We start from the raw sequence: 18,276 nt of genomic DNA, 5'->3' as shown, positions 1-18,276 counted from the left end.
CATCAGAACTGCTTGCTTTTTTGACTGTTTGTATATGTTCCACCACATCCAACCTAGCCACAGGGGTGTATACGGAAGCCAGATCCTCTCAACATCTGAGGAGACGACCCCAGCAGCAAGCCATTTGGGGGGAGGCTTCCAAGCCCTGTCCCTGATCTTCTAGGCTTGTTTTGGCATAGCACACCACAGAATAACACTCTAGCACAATTTCAGGGGGGGGGGGACTTCAGACAGGATTGTCACCTATGAGGCTTTTCCTTCTCCATAACTGACAGCTGGATTCTCTAATGAGCCCTTGTGGGCAAATGCAAAACAGGCTTCAAGAACCAGCACCCAATTTAAGTCCCAAGGAGACCAGCAAACAAGAGGAGGGTAGATTCAGCACCAAAACAGCCACACACCCCTCTTCAGAGATGCCAACAAGCAAGAGGTGTTTGCTTCACCTAATGCGAGAGTTCATTGTCTCATAGCCCCAGGATGGACCTCCTTCCATACCAGACCATACAGAATAAATTACATGCACAACCTAAATGCAGTGACATCTCTAGAATTGGTGTAACTTGCATTAACGTTATTCGTTTTACTGTAGAACAGTACAGGTCACCCAACAAATCAGTAACCAACAAAAAGCTAGTGGCCAACTTGATGATGATGATGATAATGATAATGATAATGATAATAGTAATACAGGTATTTATATACCGCTTTTCTGGGTCGTCAGATTTCTCCTCAGACTTTAATTCAAGGCGGTTTACATAGGCAGGCTATGCTAAATCCCTGTAGGGATTTTTACAATTGAAGAAGGTTCTGTCTTTCAAGAACCACAACATTTCAGATGGATCTTTTATGATCTGGTATCACATTCTGGCCTCCAGTTTCCTCCCACACAGGCTGACAAGCAGCTCTTTCATATCTCACTTGAAGGGAGGCCAAAGAGCAGGTGGAATAACTCAGCTAGTCTTGTCAGCTGCTTCAAGGTCTTGCCATTCACAGTGCCGGAGGCCTCGAACTGGTGACCTTCAGATGTTATCTTCAGGCAAACAGAGGCTCTACCCTCTAGACCAGACCTCCTGCCCACTCACACAACTGAATAAGAGTTCTAGTATTTGCTCTAATACATGGAAATGAGAGTTGACTCACACTGACACCTTACTGGTTCCCTGCTTTGTCATAATAACACCTCATTGGTTCTTGGAACAATAAGTCTCATTGGTCGGTTTTGAGTTACGGAAATCCACTTTTTGTTACACAAGGCAGTTGTGTTTTCTTTTTCTGGTTAATTGGCCATGTCCTTGGATAGAATACAGATACCTCAACACAGTTTGTTTCATTAGGTTCTGCCTTTCTAATGACATCAACATGATGGTATTTTTAAAGTGCCTCTTCCCTGCACCAACTCACCTGCTTCACCTTGTTGCTACTTCTCCCTTCTTCCCATGCTGGTTCTCCAGCCTTGGATAACTTGATTTGCAACAGTCATTGCCTGTTTGTCATTTTGTTTTTAGAAATCCCACCTGAACAACTTGGAGTAACTTCCCACACTTTGAGAAACTGTATGCCTTCACAGTTTATAGAACTTTTGTCTGTTAGACAAGCACAATAGTTTTCAGCTTACCTATCTGTCAGTGTTTGTGTGCCAAAGGAGGAAATGGGGGGGGGGAGCTGGAGATGCAACTTTTGAGGGGCTCCTTTTTTTAAGAACCAAACAACATAAGAACAGCCCCACTGGATCAGGCCATAGGCCCATCTAGTCCATTTTCCTGTATCTCACAGCGACCCACCAAATGCCCCAGGGAGCACACAAGACAGCAAGAGACCTCATCCTGGTGCCCTCCCTTGCATCTGGCATTCTGACATAACCCATTTCTAAAATCAGGAGGTTGCGCATACACATCATGGCTTGTACCCTGTAATGGATTTTTCCTCCAGAAACTTGTCCAATCCCCTTTTAAAGGCATCTAGGCCAGATGCCGTCACCACATCCTGTGGCAAGGAATTCCACAGACCGACCACACGCTGAGTAAAGAAATATTTTCTTTTGTCTGTTCTAACTCTCCCAACACTCAATTTTAGCGGATGTTCCCTGGTTCTGGTGTTATGTGAGAGTGTAAAGAGCATCTCTCTATCCACGCTTTCCTTCCCATGCATAATTTTGTATGTCTCAATCATGTCCCCCCTCAGGCGCCTTTTCTAGGCTGAAGAGGTCCAAACGCTGCAGCCTTTCCTCATAAGGAAGGTGCCCCAGCCCAGTAATCATCTTAGTCACTCTCTTTTGCACCTTTTCCATTTTCACTATGTCTTTTTTGAGATGTGGTGACCAGAACTGGACACAATACTCCAGGTGTGGCCTTACCATCAATTTGTACAACGCATTATAATATTAGCCATTTTGTTTTCAATACCTTTTCTAACGATCCCAAGCATAGAATTGGCATTCTTCACTGCTGCCGCACATTGGGGCGACACTTTCATCGACCTGTCCACCACTACCTCAAGATCTCTCTCCTGATCTGTCACAGACAGCTCAGAACCCATTAGCCTATATGTGAAGTTTTGATTTTTTGCCCCAATGTGCATGACCTTACACTTACTGACACTGAAGTGCATCTGCCATTTTGCTGCCCATTCTGCCAGTCTGGAGAGATCCTTCTGGAGCTCCTCACAATCACTTCTGGTCTTCACCACTCGGAAAAGTTTGGTGTCGTCTGCAAACTTTGCCACCTCACTGCTCAACCCTGTCTCCAGGTCATTTATGAAGAGGTTGAAGAGCACCGGTTCCAGGACTGATCCTTGGGGCACACCACTTTTCACTTCTCTACATTGTGAAAATTGCCCATTGACACCCACTCTCTGTTTCCTGGCCTTCAACCAGTTCTCAATCCATGAGAGGACCTGTCCTCTAATTCCCTGACTGTGGAGTTTTTTCAGTAGCCTTTGGTGAGGGACCATGTCAAACGCCTTCTGAAAGTCCAGATATATAATGTCCACGGGTTCTCCCACAAAACTGGCCTTGTGCTAGTATGATTGTGAGTTGCTCTCTAACTGGGACTTGATATACAATTTTGTGCATTCTTCCTATCTTGCCAGAGGAATTGAAAGTGCTTGGTTGCAAATCAGCAGGTCTTCCACCTATCTCCCTATTCTCGGTATTGGCAGCAGGCATCTATTGTTCACCGGTGCACAGAGATGGTCACTTGTGGCCAGAGCCAGGCCGCACACTCTGGTGTGTTGCATTCTGCAACAGCCAGAAAGCACCTATCATTGCTGGAATGCTCATTCTGGTGGCAAAAAGTGCCAGTAGAATTGGGGCCTTGGTTATCTGCAAAGAAGCAGAGGTGCCGTGAGAGTGCTGAATAGGACCAGTAGCCCTCTTGGTGCTCAAATAAAGGCTTACCCAACCACAGGCTATAGTCTAGGCACAAGATGAAAATGTGGAGACATTCTAAACACGGTGGAAATTTCGTGTTTCCTTTATAAGGCAGTTCTTCCTTACTATTATTTATTCCATTTTTTTTTCTCCATTAGAGGGCTGGAGCAGAAGGACAGAGCCATAAGGAACTGAGTATAGGGGTGGTGGCATTAAAGCAAGATTGAATAGAGTAGAAGAAAGGATGCACAATTTGCAAGGGCTAGGGCTTTTTCCTCTGGCTGAGAGGAAATTTTCTTCTCAGAATAGAATGATTGGATATTGTATCATAATTTTTACTTTGGCTTTGATGTGGAGGGAATGGGTTCAAGCTCCTTTTCCTGCAAGCTCAAGGCCCATTCCATAGCTGCTGTTTTACTATTTTAAAAAAATTCTGGAGGACTGCTTAACCTAGTACTGATTTTTTAAGGGTTAAAACGTATCAAGTCTTAAGGAAGAATTCCAGTTTCTTAACTTTGTTCTGAAGGAGGGAACTCATCATTATGGTGCACTGTTGTGATATTTAACTTAGGGGAAGAGAACATAAAAAAATTTCAATTAATTTCTTACAAATTTGAATCTGTTATGGGCTTGATGATGATCTCCACAAAATGAATCTGAAATGCTTCAACATGACTTCAACATACAAAATACAACATACAACATACAAAATGCTTCAACATACAGTTCAAGTACTGTATCTGAACTGTTTTTTTAAAAAGAAACTTGATGAACTTGAGCTGAACCCACATTTTTATACAATCCATCCAAGTTGATAACAGAAGATAATTATCAGAATATTAACTGCGTAGACTGCAAAGAAATACGCAATTAAGTTTCAGTTTCAAATTGTAATCATTAGATCTGATGATTCAACAATAGCTTTATGTGTTGAAGTTGGTACAACTCCTTCTGCTGTCCAGAGGTGGCAGGATACTGTCCTGAAAGGGTTAAACCATAGCCCAGTGACCCTACACTTAATCTGTCCCCTTTGGATGACCTATGTGGGGGTGTGACCCAGACCCTATATAACCTTCCCTTTGCTCCCGTGGGATGGCATGCAGCAGGGCTCTGCTGGCGCCGCCATCTTGACCACATGGCATGCAGGACGAGGCAGCTTTATGGCCTTGTTGTCTTTAAGTTAGAGTAACCTCTGATCTCAATCAGATGCTGTAAACATACTTCTATGGAACCGTGAGTAAAGGACTTCTTTTGCAACTTCAGCCTGCCAATGTTGTTTGTGTTTCTTGATTAGCAGTCAGCTGGGTGTGGGAGGCTCCCTGGGGTTGATTCCCAGCAAGAGGGGGGGTCTGCTGCTATAGCTACTCTGCTTCCCCCCTAAAGAGGAAACCAGTTTAAAGATTCCTCCAACATTATGATCATCAAATGTCAGCTGAGTAAAGGTAAGATAACAATACTCTTGAATGACCAAACTATCATTTTGCTGCATGGTTATAAGCAGATTACACTGGCATAACATTATTATAGGAACAAATACTGTATTCTAGTTTTTATTAAAGGCCTCTTAACACTGAAATAACATATTAGTTTTGAAGCAAGCATAAAGAGATGCAGGCTCTTGTAGGATTACATTTTCATGGAACAGTTGGTAAAAGAAACAGCGTTTGGGGAAGTGGGAGTAGCAAAGATGTTCACTATCAAATTAACATACACAGGTTATCAAAATTTTTATACTTGGTAAGCCTCGTTGAGTTGCAGTTGCAACCCCAGTTCTATGAAGCTTTGCTTTTAATGTTGTGTTTGCTAAAGAAATGGGCCAGAAAAGAATCGGACTTTAACCCTGCCCTGTCACAAAACTGATTTTTCCCTGAGAAATTACCAACCCTGGAAATTACAGGTCAAGGCATTTGGTTGTAGAGTGGTTTAGCAATGGTTTCATCTTCCTGCTTTGGTTCAGACACTGGGGAAGAATTATGAATACAAATAGTCATATTTATACCTTGGCTAATGATGAATAGGGATCATGAATATGATTGTAATTTGCCTAACTTCAGAAAATGTTAGATGTGCAGATGTGAAAATGCTACATCATCTACTTTAAACCATCTGGCACATTGGTGTGCTGTGAAGGGTCTCCATGTGTGCTGCCATAATTTGGGAGAGGGTTATTAGTAGGGCCACTGGGGGAAGTGAGCCCCCCACCAGCAGTGTGGTGTGCCTTGTCAGTTGTAAAAAAAATACTGGTGTGCCTTGAACATTTTAGCACCTTCCCAATGTACCATGAGATGAAAAAGGTTGAAAATCACTGTTGCGTGTTCAGTTTATACAGAAGTAGGTGGTCCTTCATATTTGGACTCCCAAGTTCCATCGGGCTTTAAATGTAAGAACCTGTGTTTTGAATTGTGCTCAGAAACTACTTAAACTTGTAGCCAGTTAAATTGTTTAAGAATGGATGAATTATGGTTCGTTTGCCTGGTGCTGGACACTAAACTGCTATTTGCCAGGTAGTCTTCAAAGGAACCCTCTTGTGAGTTGAAAAAAGTTGCACAGATTTGAAGAGATAAGACTAGATTTTCCTCCCAGTATCATTCGTGACCTCCTCATTCTTGCACAAGTATTTTCAAAAACCCCATCACCATGTCAGCTGTTCACCATCTGCTTCTTCATGGGAAGTTTATCTCTGCCATCTGTTTGCTTTAAGACAGTGAAGAGAACAGAGTTAACCTGCTCTTATTTGCCACATGCAAATAGGGGAATAAATGCCTTCATGCAAGGAATGCAATAAACAATTCTTCATTCACAACTGGTCACTTGGAGTACAGCTCAAAAGCACGTGACCTTCTTATGCACATAACTTAAAGAGTCACACCAACACCACAAATATTTAAAGATGCTGTTTGTTTCAACATTTGTCCATAAAGTTACATGGAAAGACAAGAACACAAGGTCTTAATATAGTTGTATACCCATGCACACTCCAAGAGAAGACAGAATATATGCCAAGGATTTTTACGTAAACCAACCCAGGGATGAACTGAAGTTAGACTGGTGATTCGCAGAACTGCAGTGAAGACTGCTTGCTCCCAATTGGTTAATAAATTGTAACAAGGACAACAAAGGCTTTACGAACTTAGAAGCTTTGTTGTGTTTGTGGCCTAGGTTATGCAAGTGAATGGGTTGGACCAATAAGGTTTACTAAAGTCTTCAGTTGCCTGAATCTCCTCAACAATGGCATCAATGACAGTGTCTTTGGTATCAATGATTTCTGGAGGGATCATTGAGCTCACTCTCTCCACCTACAGTATTGAGATCTGTTAATACTTTTTGAGTATTCCTGACCTATAAGAACCATATAAGGTAAATCAATAGAAGGCTTCTGTACAACTTTAAAGTTCTCTCCAAACATTTTCAACTATGGGAGGACCCCTAGTGTGAGGTAGAGTACTGTTTAAGCTTTCAATGCATGAGAACCCAAATTCAACTTGGATCTCACTTAGCAGGGCTGGGAGAAACTTCTGCTGGTGAGTTGGAGACCCAACAGCCTGAGTAGACAGTATTTGATTAGATGGACCAATATTTTGATTGAGTGGAAGACCCATGTTTCATATATTCCACCTTCAGCCAGCCCGGTAAAAATAGTCTCACTTCCTTTTCTTGAAACACTAACGTGCTACTCTCAGCTGCCTTTTCAGTGAACTCCTTGTTCAAATCTCTTTTGCAATGACTAAAAATCAACATCATGAATACAATGATGTCAAAGCACTTTGCAAACATTGAACAGCACAACACACCTGTTAGGATGGCAAATACTGTCAATTCATTCTGGTGTAAAGACAAGTGACTGAATACAGCCCCAACGATTCAAGTTCCACAAGTGTCGAAGATGGTCAAACACAACAGGAGATTTTATCCAATTAATTTTCTCTGTGGTGTGATCCAGGAAGCTCTTCCACTGAGAAGGGGATTTGTCCTGTTACCATATTTTGAACAACTAGTACAAATGAAGCAAAGATAAAAAGACTTTCAGCAAAGATAAAAAGTCTTTTTTAACGCTGTCAGAAATATAGATTTGCAAATCTGCCATCAGATTTGCACAAAACTAAACTTGGAGTACTGGGAACCAAAACTAAGCTCAGAATACAGCTTTGGGTTCTTTGCTCAGCATTAAATAGTAACTGGGCTGGAAAAGATGTCTACTTTGTTTTACTTTCCTTGTTCCATCAGACTCATGCCACTCATCAGACTAAGGGGCACTTCATAAATGATCATTTCAGCAGCACGTTTGCAGCCCCAAAGTGTTGTTGTGTGATGGGAGGGCTAAACAGTGAGAGTGTGAAATTGAATGGCAATAGGTGTGAATGGGAATGGGAAAGGGAATATGAAAGGTGTGAATGGGAAGATAAGGACAAATGAGTGGAAGGACAAGGTGAGAAATAACTACCTAGTGGGTAGTTATACATCAAGCGAGACTATGAGGAACGCATGGCCAGCAACATTAAGGGGAATAATAAAAGCTTCTTCAAATATGTTAGAAGCAGGAAACCCGCCAGAGAAGCGGTTGGCCCTCTGGATGGTGAGGGAGGGAAAGGGGAGATAAAAGGAGACTTAGAGATGGCAGAGAAATTAAATGAGTTCTTTGCATCTGTCTTCACGGCAGAAGACCTCAGGCAGAAACCGCTGCCCGAATGGCCCCTCCTAACCGAGGAGTTAAGTCAGATAGAGGTTAAAAGAGAAGATGTTTCAGACCTCATTGATAAATTAAAGATCAATAAATCACCGGGCCCTGATGGCATCCACCCAAGAGTTATTAAGGAATTGAAGAATGAAGTTGCAGATCTCTTGACTAAGATATGCAACTTGTCCCTCAAAACGGCCACGGTGCCAGAAGATTGGAGGATAGCAAATGTCACACCTATCTTTAAAAAGGGAAAGAGGGGGGACCCGGGAAACTATAGGCCGGTCAGCCTAACATCTATACCAGGTAAGATGGTGGAATGCCTCATCAAAGATAGGATCTCAAAACACATAGACGAACAGGCCTTTCTGAGGGAGAATCAGCATGGCTTCTGTAAGGGTAAGTCTTGCCTCACAAACCCTATAGAATTCTTTGAAAAGGTCAACAGGCATGTGGATGTGGGAGAACCCGTGGACATTATATATCTGGACTTTCAGAAGGCATTTGACACGGTCCCTCACCAAAGGCTACTGAAAAAATTCCACAGTCAGGGAATTAGAGGACAGGTCCTCTCATGGATTGAGAACTGGTTGGAGGCCAGGAAGCAGAGAGTGGGTGTCAACGGGCAATTTTCACAATGGAGAGAGATGAAAAGCGGTGTGCCCCAAGGATCTGTCCTGGGACCGGTGCTTTTCAACCTCTTCATAAATGACCTGGAGACAGGGGTGAGCAGTGAGGTTGCAAAGTTTGCAGATGACACCAAACTTTTCCGAGTGGTGAAGACCAGAAGTGATTGTGAGGAGCTCTAGAAGGATCTCTCCAGACTGGCAGAATAGGCAGCAAAATGGTAGATGTGCTTCAATGTCAGTAAGTGTAAAGTCATGCACATTGGGGCAAAAAATCAAAACTTTAGATATAGGCTGATGGGTTCTGAGCTGTCTGTGACAGATCAGGAGAGAGATCTTGGGGTGGTGGTGTTGAACAGGTCGATGAAAGTGTCGACCCAATGTGCGGCGGCATTGAAGAAGGCCAATTCTATGCTTGGGATCATTAGGAAGGGTACTGAGAACAAAACGGCTAATATTATAATGCCATTGTACAAATCTATGGCAAGGCCACACCTGGAGTATTGTGTCCAGTTCTGGTCACCGCATCTCAAAAAAGACATGGTGGAAATGGAAAAGGTGCAAAAGACAGCGACTAAGATGATTACGGGGCTGGGGCACCTTCCTTATGAGGAAAGGCTATGGTGTTTGGGCCTCTTCAGCCTAGAAAAGAGACGCCTGAGGGGGGACATGATTGAGACATACAAAATTATGCAGGGGATGGACAGAGTGGATAGGGAGATGCTCTTTACACTCTCACATAACACCAGAACCAGGGGACATCCTCTAAAATTGAGTGTTGGGAGAGTTAGAACAGACAAAAGAAAATATTTCTTTACTCAGCGTGTGGTCGGTCTGTGGAACTCCTTGCCACAGGATGTGGTGATGGCGTCTAGCCTGGACGCCTTTAAAAGGGGATTGGACAAGTTTCTGGAGGAAAAATCCATTACGGGGTACAAGCCATGATGTGTATGCGCAAACTCCTGATTTTAGAAATGGGCTATGTCAGAATGCCAGATGCAAGGGAGGGCACCAGGATGAGGTCTCTTGTTATCTGGTGTGCTCCCTGGGGCATTTGGTGGGTCGCTGTGAGATACAGGAAGCTGGACTAGATGGGCCTATGGCCTGATCCAGTGGGGCTGTTCTTATGTTATGTTCTTATTAAATTGGGGGGAAAGAAGAAGAAAGAGTCCCAAACAGGAAGCCAGTGGTCTAACAGGACCCTGGCTGGAATGAAAAGCCTCAGGGACATGACATAGGAGATCCACTTTCAAACTGGACACCATCACTCTTCTGTCAGAAGTGTAGTTGTGTTAAAGTCACTAACAATCCAATCCTATCCATATTTTCCTGGGAGTAAGCCCCATTGACACCAATGGTCCTGAGTAGACATCTACTCAGAAGTAAGGACCATTATAGCGAACAGAGCTGACTCCTAGGAAAGTGTGGCTAGGATCCCCTTCGGAGCCGTTCTGGTGGTGGGAGTCTACCAAGGGGAGGGGGATGAGCCGCTTGCACGCTGCAGAAACTTAGGCTCCCTGCAAAACTTAGCGCCTTGCCCCCCCCCGGCTACGCCCGTGGTAGAGCACAGCCGCGGGACAGCGTGCCAGCCTCCTGCAACCTGCTCGTAAAGCGCCTGTCCGGGCCCGCAGCCGTCTTGACCCTCCTCTGCCTGCCTCCTGCCACTTCCTCCTGGCAGAGCAGCGCTGGCAGCGAGGAGCTCGCAGCCGGACGGAGGCTGGCTGGGCTGGGCTGGGCTGCCCGATGCCCTGCGCCCGTCACCCCCATGCCCGGACCCGGCAACTGCTCGGCGCTCTTCCCCTTCTTCTCGGACTTCAGGGCGGCCAACCGCGTGGCGCTGAGCGCGCTGGAGACGGCGGCGCTGGGCTGCCTCTTCGTGCTGGCGCTGGCGGCCAACGCGTGCGGCATCGCGCTCCTGGCGCGCCACAGCCGGGGCCGCCTGCGCGCCGCCCGCTGCCTGGTGCTGAACCTCTTCTGCGCCGACCTGCTCTTCATCGTGGCCATCCCGCTCATCGTGGTGGTGCGCTGGACCGAGAGCTGGACGCTGGGCCGCGCCGCCTGCCACCTCCTCTTCTACCTGATGAGCCTCAGCGGCAGCGTCACCATCCTCTCGCTGGCCGCCGTCAGCCTGGAGCGCCTGGTCAGCATCGTTCGGCTCCGGCCCGCCAGCGCCTGCAAGGGCAAGGTGGTGGGCGCCATCCTGCTGGCCATCTGGGTCTTCTCGGCCCTCGCCACCCTCCCGCTCTCCCTCTTCTTCCACGTCGTCCAGGTGCCCAGGATGGGCCGCGTAAGTTCCCTGGGGTGCTGTGTGGGCAGGTGGCCTGCCAGCCCAATCCTGGCCATGTCTACTCAGAAGTCAGTCCCATTAGAGTCAGTGGATTTTACTCTCAGGGAAGTGTGGCTAGGATTGTAGCCTATGAGCCCAACCCTTGGCCTGTCTAATCAGAAGTCAGTCCCATTAGAATCAATGGATTTTACTTTCAGGAAAGTGTGGATAGGATTGCAGACAGAGCCCAACCCTTGGCCTGTCTACTCAAAAGTAAGTCCCATTAGAGTCAATGGATTTTACTTTCAGGAAAGTGTGGATAGGATTGCAGACAGAGCCCAATCCTAGGCATGTCTACTCAGAAGTAAGTCCTATTAGAGTCAATGGATTTTACTCTCAAGAAAGTGTGGATAGGATTGCAGCCTATGCCTTTAACCATTGTATAGAGCAGTGATTTTCAACTTCATCATCTCATGGGATGCCAACAAGGCGCTCAAATTGCACCATCAGTATTTTGACCATTGACAAGGCACACCGTGCTGCAGGTAGGGGGCTCAAATCCCCAACGCCCTGCTAATAATTGACCCTCCACAAACTCCTGCAGCACACCTGCAAACCATCCTCAGCACACCAGTGTGGCTGAAAATGACTGGTATAGAGGAGGGAATTTGGGCAGGTGCAGCTCAACATGGAAGGATTTAAAAAGCTGCACCTGTCCAAATTCCATCTTCTATACATTGGTTAAAGGTAGAGGCACTCTGTCCTCCATTGGATCTGGTCACCCTGGGTGTGGGTTCCCTGTGGCCATGAGCAATTGCAAATGGGCACCACTGCCTCGGAATGTGCACCATTCAGCAGCCCAGATGCCCAGCACAGAAGGAAGGCCTGCTGGGCTGCGCTAGAGTTATTTGCAGACAGTTCAGCATGTCCAGGACTATAACCTTCAAATTGCACCTCATAGTTTTCATTAGGCAGCAATCAACCACATCTCATTTTTGTGTTACTTTTTATGACTCGTACACTAAAGATACTAACTGTTCTAAAGATACTAAAGATATCTAGGACCTAAATATACTAACTGATCAAGGATATCTAGTTGAACTAGACCGTAGGTCTCTTCTGATTTGATGCTATGTTCTTACAAATTAAATCAAGGAAAGATTTGGTCCTGGGTCTAGAATCTGACAATACAATGAGACAAATCAGCCTCAGTTGGCAGATGATCCATCCTGTAGGTCGAGATCCAAGAAAAATATTCTGAGTAAACTCCTTGCGATTGGTCAGAAAGAACACAGAAAGTCACACTGCCATGCTGAGACTGCAGTTGTGTTATCCCAAGCAGAGGTCGATGTTGGATGCTTATTACAGGGTTCATGGAGTGCTTCACTGGGAGTCCTTAGCGTAGGCATATCAAAGAAGTCCCCCACCCCCAGTAGCAATATCCCTGGTTGCGTAGGCTCAGATTTGTTTGCCTTCCGAGTTTGAATTAGGTAAACTGCCTTGAAGAGGCAGCATATCGATGTATGTCGAAATGGAGAGAGGTTAAACCCTGTCTCTTGCAGGGCTGGTCATTGGGAGGAATAAGAATGGAAAACAGGGTTCATAGTTCTAGAGCTGGAAGAGATCAAAATGTATCATAGTCCAAGCCCTTGATCAGGCCCTAGGAGAGGGGGGTAAAAGGAGTAATTTGTACCCAGGCCCAGAGTCAAAAGGGGGGGCCTAGGAGCCAAAGGAGGGGGCCCAGAAATTTCCTGGGATCTGACATTTTTCTATCTACTCATACTTATTGTCCGTACGGAATGCTGAGGACACTACTATGACTGGGGATGCTGGGGACACTACTGATGCCACATGGATGGGTAGAGCTGGGCTCCAAAGACTTTTCCAACTGTCTCTACCCTCCCCTCACCCTGCTTCCCCCTCCCTGCCCCTATTCTGCTTGCCCAGCACCACCCTCCTCCACTCTGTTTCAACCCTCCCACTTTGCAAAGGGGCCCAAAAGAAACTTTGTACCCCCTGATAAAATTCCTCTCAGAGGCCCTGCCCGTGATATAAGGGGAAACTGAGCAGGCTGGACTACCAACATACTGCCACCCCCCCCCCCACACACACACATATAGGGAACAACTCTCATCAAGTGTGGCACAAAAACAGCAAGACGGTAGACTCGCTCAAGCTGCCTCACACAAGCAAACCAAATTGTGTTGCTTCAGATAGTGTTTATTGTTCAGGATTCACAAGGGAGATACCAAAAGAATAAGTGTCCTAGGTTGGGTCAGAGAGAGAGCTGGACTACTTTCTAGTTCACCTTGGTTACTCTGTCTCTGGGCAGAAAGGCTGTCCTGTTCTACAGGAAAAACAAGAGGCAGTGTTGCACTGCACCAATGCATTTAATAGTCTTTGAAATTTGTCACTTTGATGTTTTTGCTCCTTTCCCTGTGGAAGTGGCTGTCTGACAGAGTTGCTGCAAGGACCACTCAGGCAATACACATAGCAGTGTTTTGAGCTGTCCAAAGAGAACTATTATTATGAAGATGGCATAACAATATCAAATGACAGCCTTGCCTCTCTTTTTCAACATAGAGGACAACATTAAAAAGTTGTGCTGAGGGAGAATGAGATGCTAGGCGATGTGGAGTTATGGAAATTAATCCTCCTAAGATGGACACTTAAAAGTTCTTTGCCTATTAACAACCTCCATGCATTTTAAAGAAGAGACAGATTCCTGGGAGATATAACTAGGGTCTAACTTCACCTTGAGGAAGAAAGCACACTGAACTAAAAAGTCCCACACTCAACATATTGGTAGCTGTGAAAAGTTGATGGCATTTTATTTTTCCTTTGGACTTACTAGTCCTTGTTTTGCTCTATGTTGCATTTAAGCAGCGAGGTCTAGAAAGAAAGGGTTTTGTTGTGCTATAGAGCAGGATTAAAACAACTGATAGCAAACATCTCCCCATAAAACAGAATAAAAACAAAATAATCCAACCTCAATGTACACCCCTGTTCTATTTTTTTCTCCCCCCCCCCCAGGACCAGGTATTATATCTACCTTAGGGCTATCTCAGGGTTTGAATCAAATTGGTGATAAATATTACATTCCATACCGGAGGGAAAAAAAGGTTCAGGTCCATAGTGGAGAACTTTTCTTTCTAAGATCTTTTACAAGACAACAGATGTGGGTGGCAAGAGGAACAAAAGCACTGTGCTATGAAGTACCTTACATTGGGAACAAGCCAATGCCTGCACATTCTGTCCTTATTCTCAATGTAAACTCTTGCTTTTGTTTAACTGACTTGATATTAGCATCTTTAAGCATGGGTTTTATCTGCAAAAGTAGAGCAAAAGGCTCTCTTTTCAACTTGTCCATTCCGTTTTTTTTTCAACTTTCAGCGACTATGCGAAAAGCTCAGGCTGGACAAAAGTAAGCATATTGATTGGTTGAACAGCCTGGACAAAACACAAACTGTCATGAAATATAGATTGTAGCTACAATCCTACGCTGTACACACTTACATGGAAGTAAGGGCCCAATCCTGAAGAACGTGCATCAGTTCATTGCTATCGTGCACTGTCACAAATGTGCTGTAAAGCACGCTTGTGGTAGTTAGCACCAACCCAACACTGGAGCAAGATCACTGCAAGCTTGCGTTGGGCTGGTGCAGGTTGGAGCCCGCCAGCCATGGCCCATTGCTCCTTGATAAGTGCCAGGTGGCGGAGAAGTAAGTTGGGGCTGGGGGAGGCATTCTGGGGTGAGGGGGAGGGTGTGTCGGGGGAGGGAAGGGAGCAGGGCAGGAGAAGGTATGTTGGGGGAGGGAGCGGGGCAGGAGGTGGGCAGGACCAGCAGAGCTCAGCTCCATCCAATCCAAAGCCCTGTGTCAAAGGGCTGGCTAAATAGCTGGCACAGAGTCAAGTACCCCAGTTGTGGGTCTGCTTACCTTACTCAGGGGAAGGGGACGAATGTTCCCTTCCCCTGAGGAGGCAACGGGAGCCGCTGCTGGCTGTGCGGTGTGCTCAAGATGCCGCAGCAGCCATTTTGGCACTATTGCAAGCCCTAGATGCCGGGCAGCTCAGAATTGGGCTGGAAGTCAGTGGGACTTACATCTGAGTAGACATGCCTAGGATTGGGCTCTGTACCATTCACACTGAAGAATATGTGAATATACAGACTGTTGAACTCTGTTGAACTCAAAAAGCGGATGTGCGTATATAAACGTGAGATTTATGTCTGGACTACAGGAGATAAGAGGCAAATATGACCAGCAGTGAATAACAAGCATACCTCTCCATTTTTTTTGGTGTACTTTACAACTATGATCCCAGGTGAATCATGTCTGATACACGTAAAATGTGGTTAGAGAGCACAATTGCTTCTAATATTTGTTCAGCTATTGCATTATATTGCCTCAATAATTCAGCTTGCCAAGCTGTGTGCATTTATACAGCTTTAAGTGAACATGCTCTACATTACAATATCAGTGTAGTTCAATTACTGACTGGTTCCATTGATCCTGTTTGGTTAGGGTTGATCTCAGAGCAGGGCCATGTTAGAGGAGGCTGGTGTATTTTTCAGAAACATGGTGAACGTAAATATCCAATCGCAATGCTTATGGAAGTTTTGTTCTTTGCTTACAGGAAGTGCTCATTTGCACTTTGATTTGGCCCAGCACTGCAGGAGAAACCGCTTGGGATATATGTTTTGCCATTGTGATCTTCGTGATTCCTGGACTGGTCATTGTAATTAGTTATTCAAAGATATTACAGGTATTTTTCCGTATTGTCTCCTTATGCTAACAAAATCATCTATAATTGTAATTCAGTCAGAATTGTAGCAGGCAGATAGATTTTTCATTAGCAGTAATGAGCAAATGTACTCAGTATTTGGTCAAATGTAAGATGGTACAGGTTGGGCATCCCTTATCTGAAGTGATGGTCATTTGCGATCATTTGCTACAGTGATGAATACTATTTGTTCCAGACCCTGCAGAAAGAATTCCCTTACTGTGAGTTAATGAATGCATGTTGAGTTCCTTTAGCATAGAGAGATATTGAGGCATTATTCTGCAATTTCAGCAGAGTGACAACAGGGCCAACCTAAGGCGCTTGGCACCTGAAGCAGTGTGCCAGATGATGCCCTGCTTACCTGGTGATGTGCCAGCCTCTGCTATTCCCACTACCTGGATTGGAAAAGGGGGTAGAGTAGACGAGGAAGTGCTTAGGAGAGGGGAGTGGTGAGAGGATCAGATAGGGCTATCACTCTCTTCTCCTCCACACTTAGGACACAGTCATATTCCAGGCCAGTGGTGGTCTCCCACGCAATGCCTGGGAGATGGCTGTTACAAACATGCCATAAGGAACATCACAGCAGGCAGCAGGATGGAGGCAACAGTGAGGAGGCCAGTGTGGGGAGGCAACTTTTTCAATTAAATGCTTTTAAATAGACAAATGATGATAAATTTAGTTTGTCTGTGAGCCAAAGAGAGTTTCTTCATCCTTTCATCCTCACCATCTTGGTCCTCCTTCCAGCTTTCCTCTGAAACCTTTCCTGTTTATTTATCTGTTTAACTTTTCTGAAAAGTGGCTGAGTACTGGCATGGTTATCCAGAAAATGACCTTACCATTGTTTCAAGGAGGCTATCAGTGGTTAGGATATGTGTCTTAGCACTCTGCATGCTCATGAAAATAATGGTGAATTAAAGCTGGCAGTCCATCTCAAAGGGTGGACCATTTGTAAATGGCTTAGAGCCCAATCCTCGGTGTGCCAGCTTCCCGCCGGTGTGCACTGTCAAGGCTTACTGCCGGGCCAACACCCGTGCTAGCCCAGTGCTGGCCGGTGTTGGGCTGGTACCAGGTGGGCGCCCGTCCTCCGCTGCTCAGCAGTCGCACAGACTGCCAAGCCGCGGCATGGTAAGCAGGGCGGGGAGGGGGACGGGGAGGGCATTCCGGGGAGGCAGGCGGAGGGCAGAGGGCGGGGAGAAGGCATGACAGGGAGGCAGGAGGCGGAGAGAGGGTGGGTGAAAGGCATGCTGGGGGGAGGGAGCGGGAGGCAGAGAGGAGGGTCTGTTGGTGCTCTGCTTCACTGGATCCTGTCCGTTCATGTAGGGCTTGGTGCCCTACACGAATGGCTTCACCTTACTGCCGACCTCTTGGTTGGCAGTAATTTGAGTAGCCCCATTGTGGGGCTGCTTACCTTACCTGGACGAAAGTCCCCTTCTCCTGAGCCGCCATTTTCGGTGCTGCCGAAGCTGTGCACCCCCGGCAGCTCAGGATTGGGCTGCCTGTGGCTACCACTGCTAGAAAGGGACTCCTGGGCTCTATGGGCAGGCCTATTCTATATGCTTGTTGATCATGAATAGATCATGAATAGAATCTATATTCTATTGATCATGGCCTATTCTATATGCTTGTCCATATAATACACTCCCATAAAATCTTGGGAACTGCAATAAGATGTACTGATGTAAGTCTCAAAGGTGTTGCTAATACATTCGACCAACGAGCACCACATAGTTACCAAGGCTGCCATAGTGTGGGCTGAATTCTTTGTTGGTGTGTATTCTAGCAAGATATTTCAGGCACAATAATTTCTGCCTCAGTTTAAGGAAAATAGACATTTGAACAAACAAATACATGGGCAAACCCCATTGTTGAGTACAAAGATGGACTTGTCGGCAGCTAGAAAAATACATACTTCATTTTATCCTCTGGAAAACAATATTTAGCATGAACTCAGTATGCTGTTTTTCAGTATCCTTTTCTAGAAAAAGATGTATTGTACAGTGTTTACTTTCCAAAGTTTTTAAAACTTGTGTCTGAAAATGTTTGCACTTTAATGCAGATCGCAAAGGCCTCAAGGAAACGTCTCAATGTTGGCATGGCCTACTCCCAGAGTCATCACATTCGAATTTCTCAGCAAGACTTCAAACTTTTACGGACCCTGTTTGTGCTGATGATCTCTTTCTTTGTCATGTGGAGCCCAATAATCATCACCATTCTCCTCATTTTGGTACAGAAATTTCAACCAGACGTGAACATTTGGCCATCTTTTTTCTTCTGGATAATGGCCTTCACATTTGCCAATTCAGTGGTCAATCCTGTTTTATATAACGTAGTCCACTTCAAACATGAGTGGAAGCAAGTCTTTTTCTGTTGCCCAAGCCTTCCTGGGAAAAAGGGTACTGTGACAGATACTACTCTGAGGCAAAATAACCATGGACATTTCACACTGTCTGTTATTTCCAGATAGCTGTATGATTTTTCCAGCAAGGATGATATCATCTTTGCTGGATTTCACCAGCTTTTTAGCACTGTGTGCTATAATAAGCAGCCTGGGTCAGATTCT

At 45.4% G+C, this 18,276-nt stretch overlaps 1 protein-coding gene across 1 annotated transcript; it reads left to right on the top strand.

The window, feature by feature from the left end:
• Window positions 1-10,433: 10,433 nt before the first annotated feature.
• On the top strand, window positions 10,434-18,180 carry FFAR4 (free fatty acid receptor 4). Its single transcript, XM_066622079.1, has 3 exons — window positions 10,434-10,955; window positions 15,570-15,698; window positions 17,773-18,180. Exons 1-3 carry the CDS (start codon window positions 10,434-10,436, stop codon window positions 18,178-18,180), a joined length of 1,059 nt encoding a protein of 352 aa, XP_066478176.1.
• The last annotated feature ends 96 nt before the right edge of the window (window positions 18,181-18,276 follow it).

This window comes from Tiliqua scincoides, chromosome 3, assembly GCF_035046505.1.
Source record: "Tiliqua scincoides isolate rTilSci1 chromosome 3, rTilSci1.hap2, whole genome shotgun sequence".
Classification (NCBI taxonomy): Eukaryota; Metazoa; Chordata; class Lepidosauria; order Squamata; family Scincidae; genus Tiliqua; species Tiliqua scincoides.
This window is presented reverse-complemented; position numbering and strand designations above follow the sequence as displayed.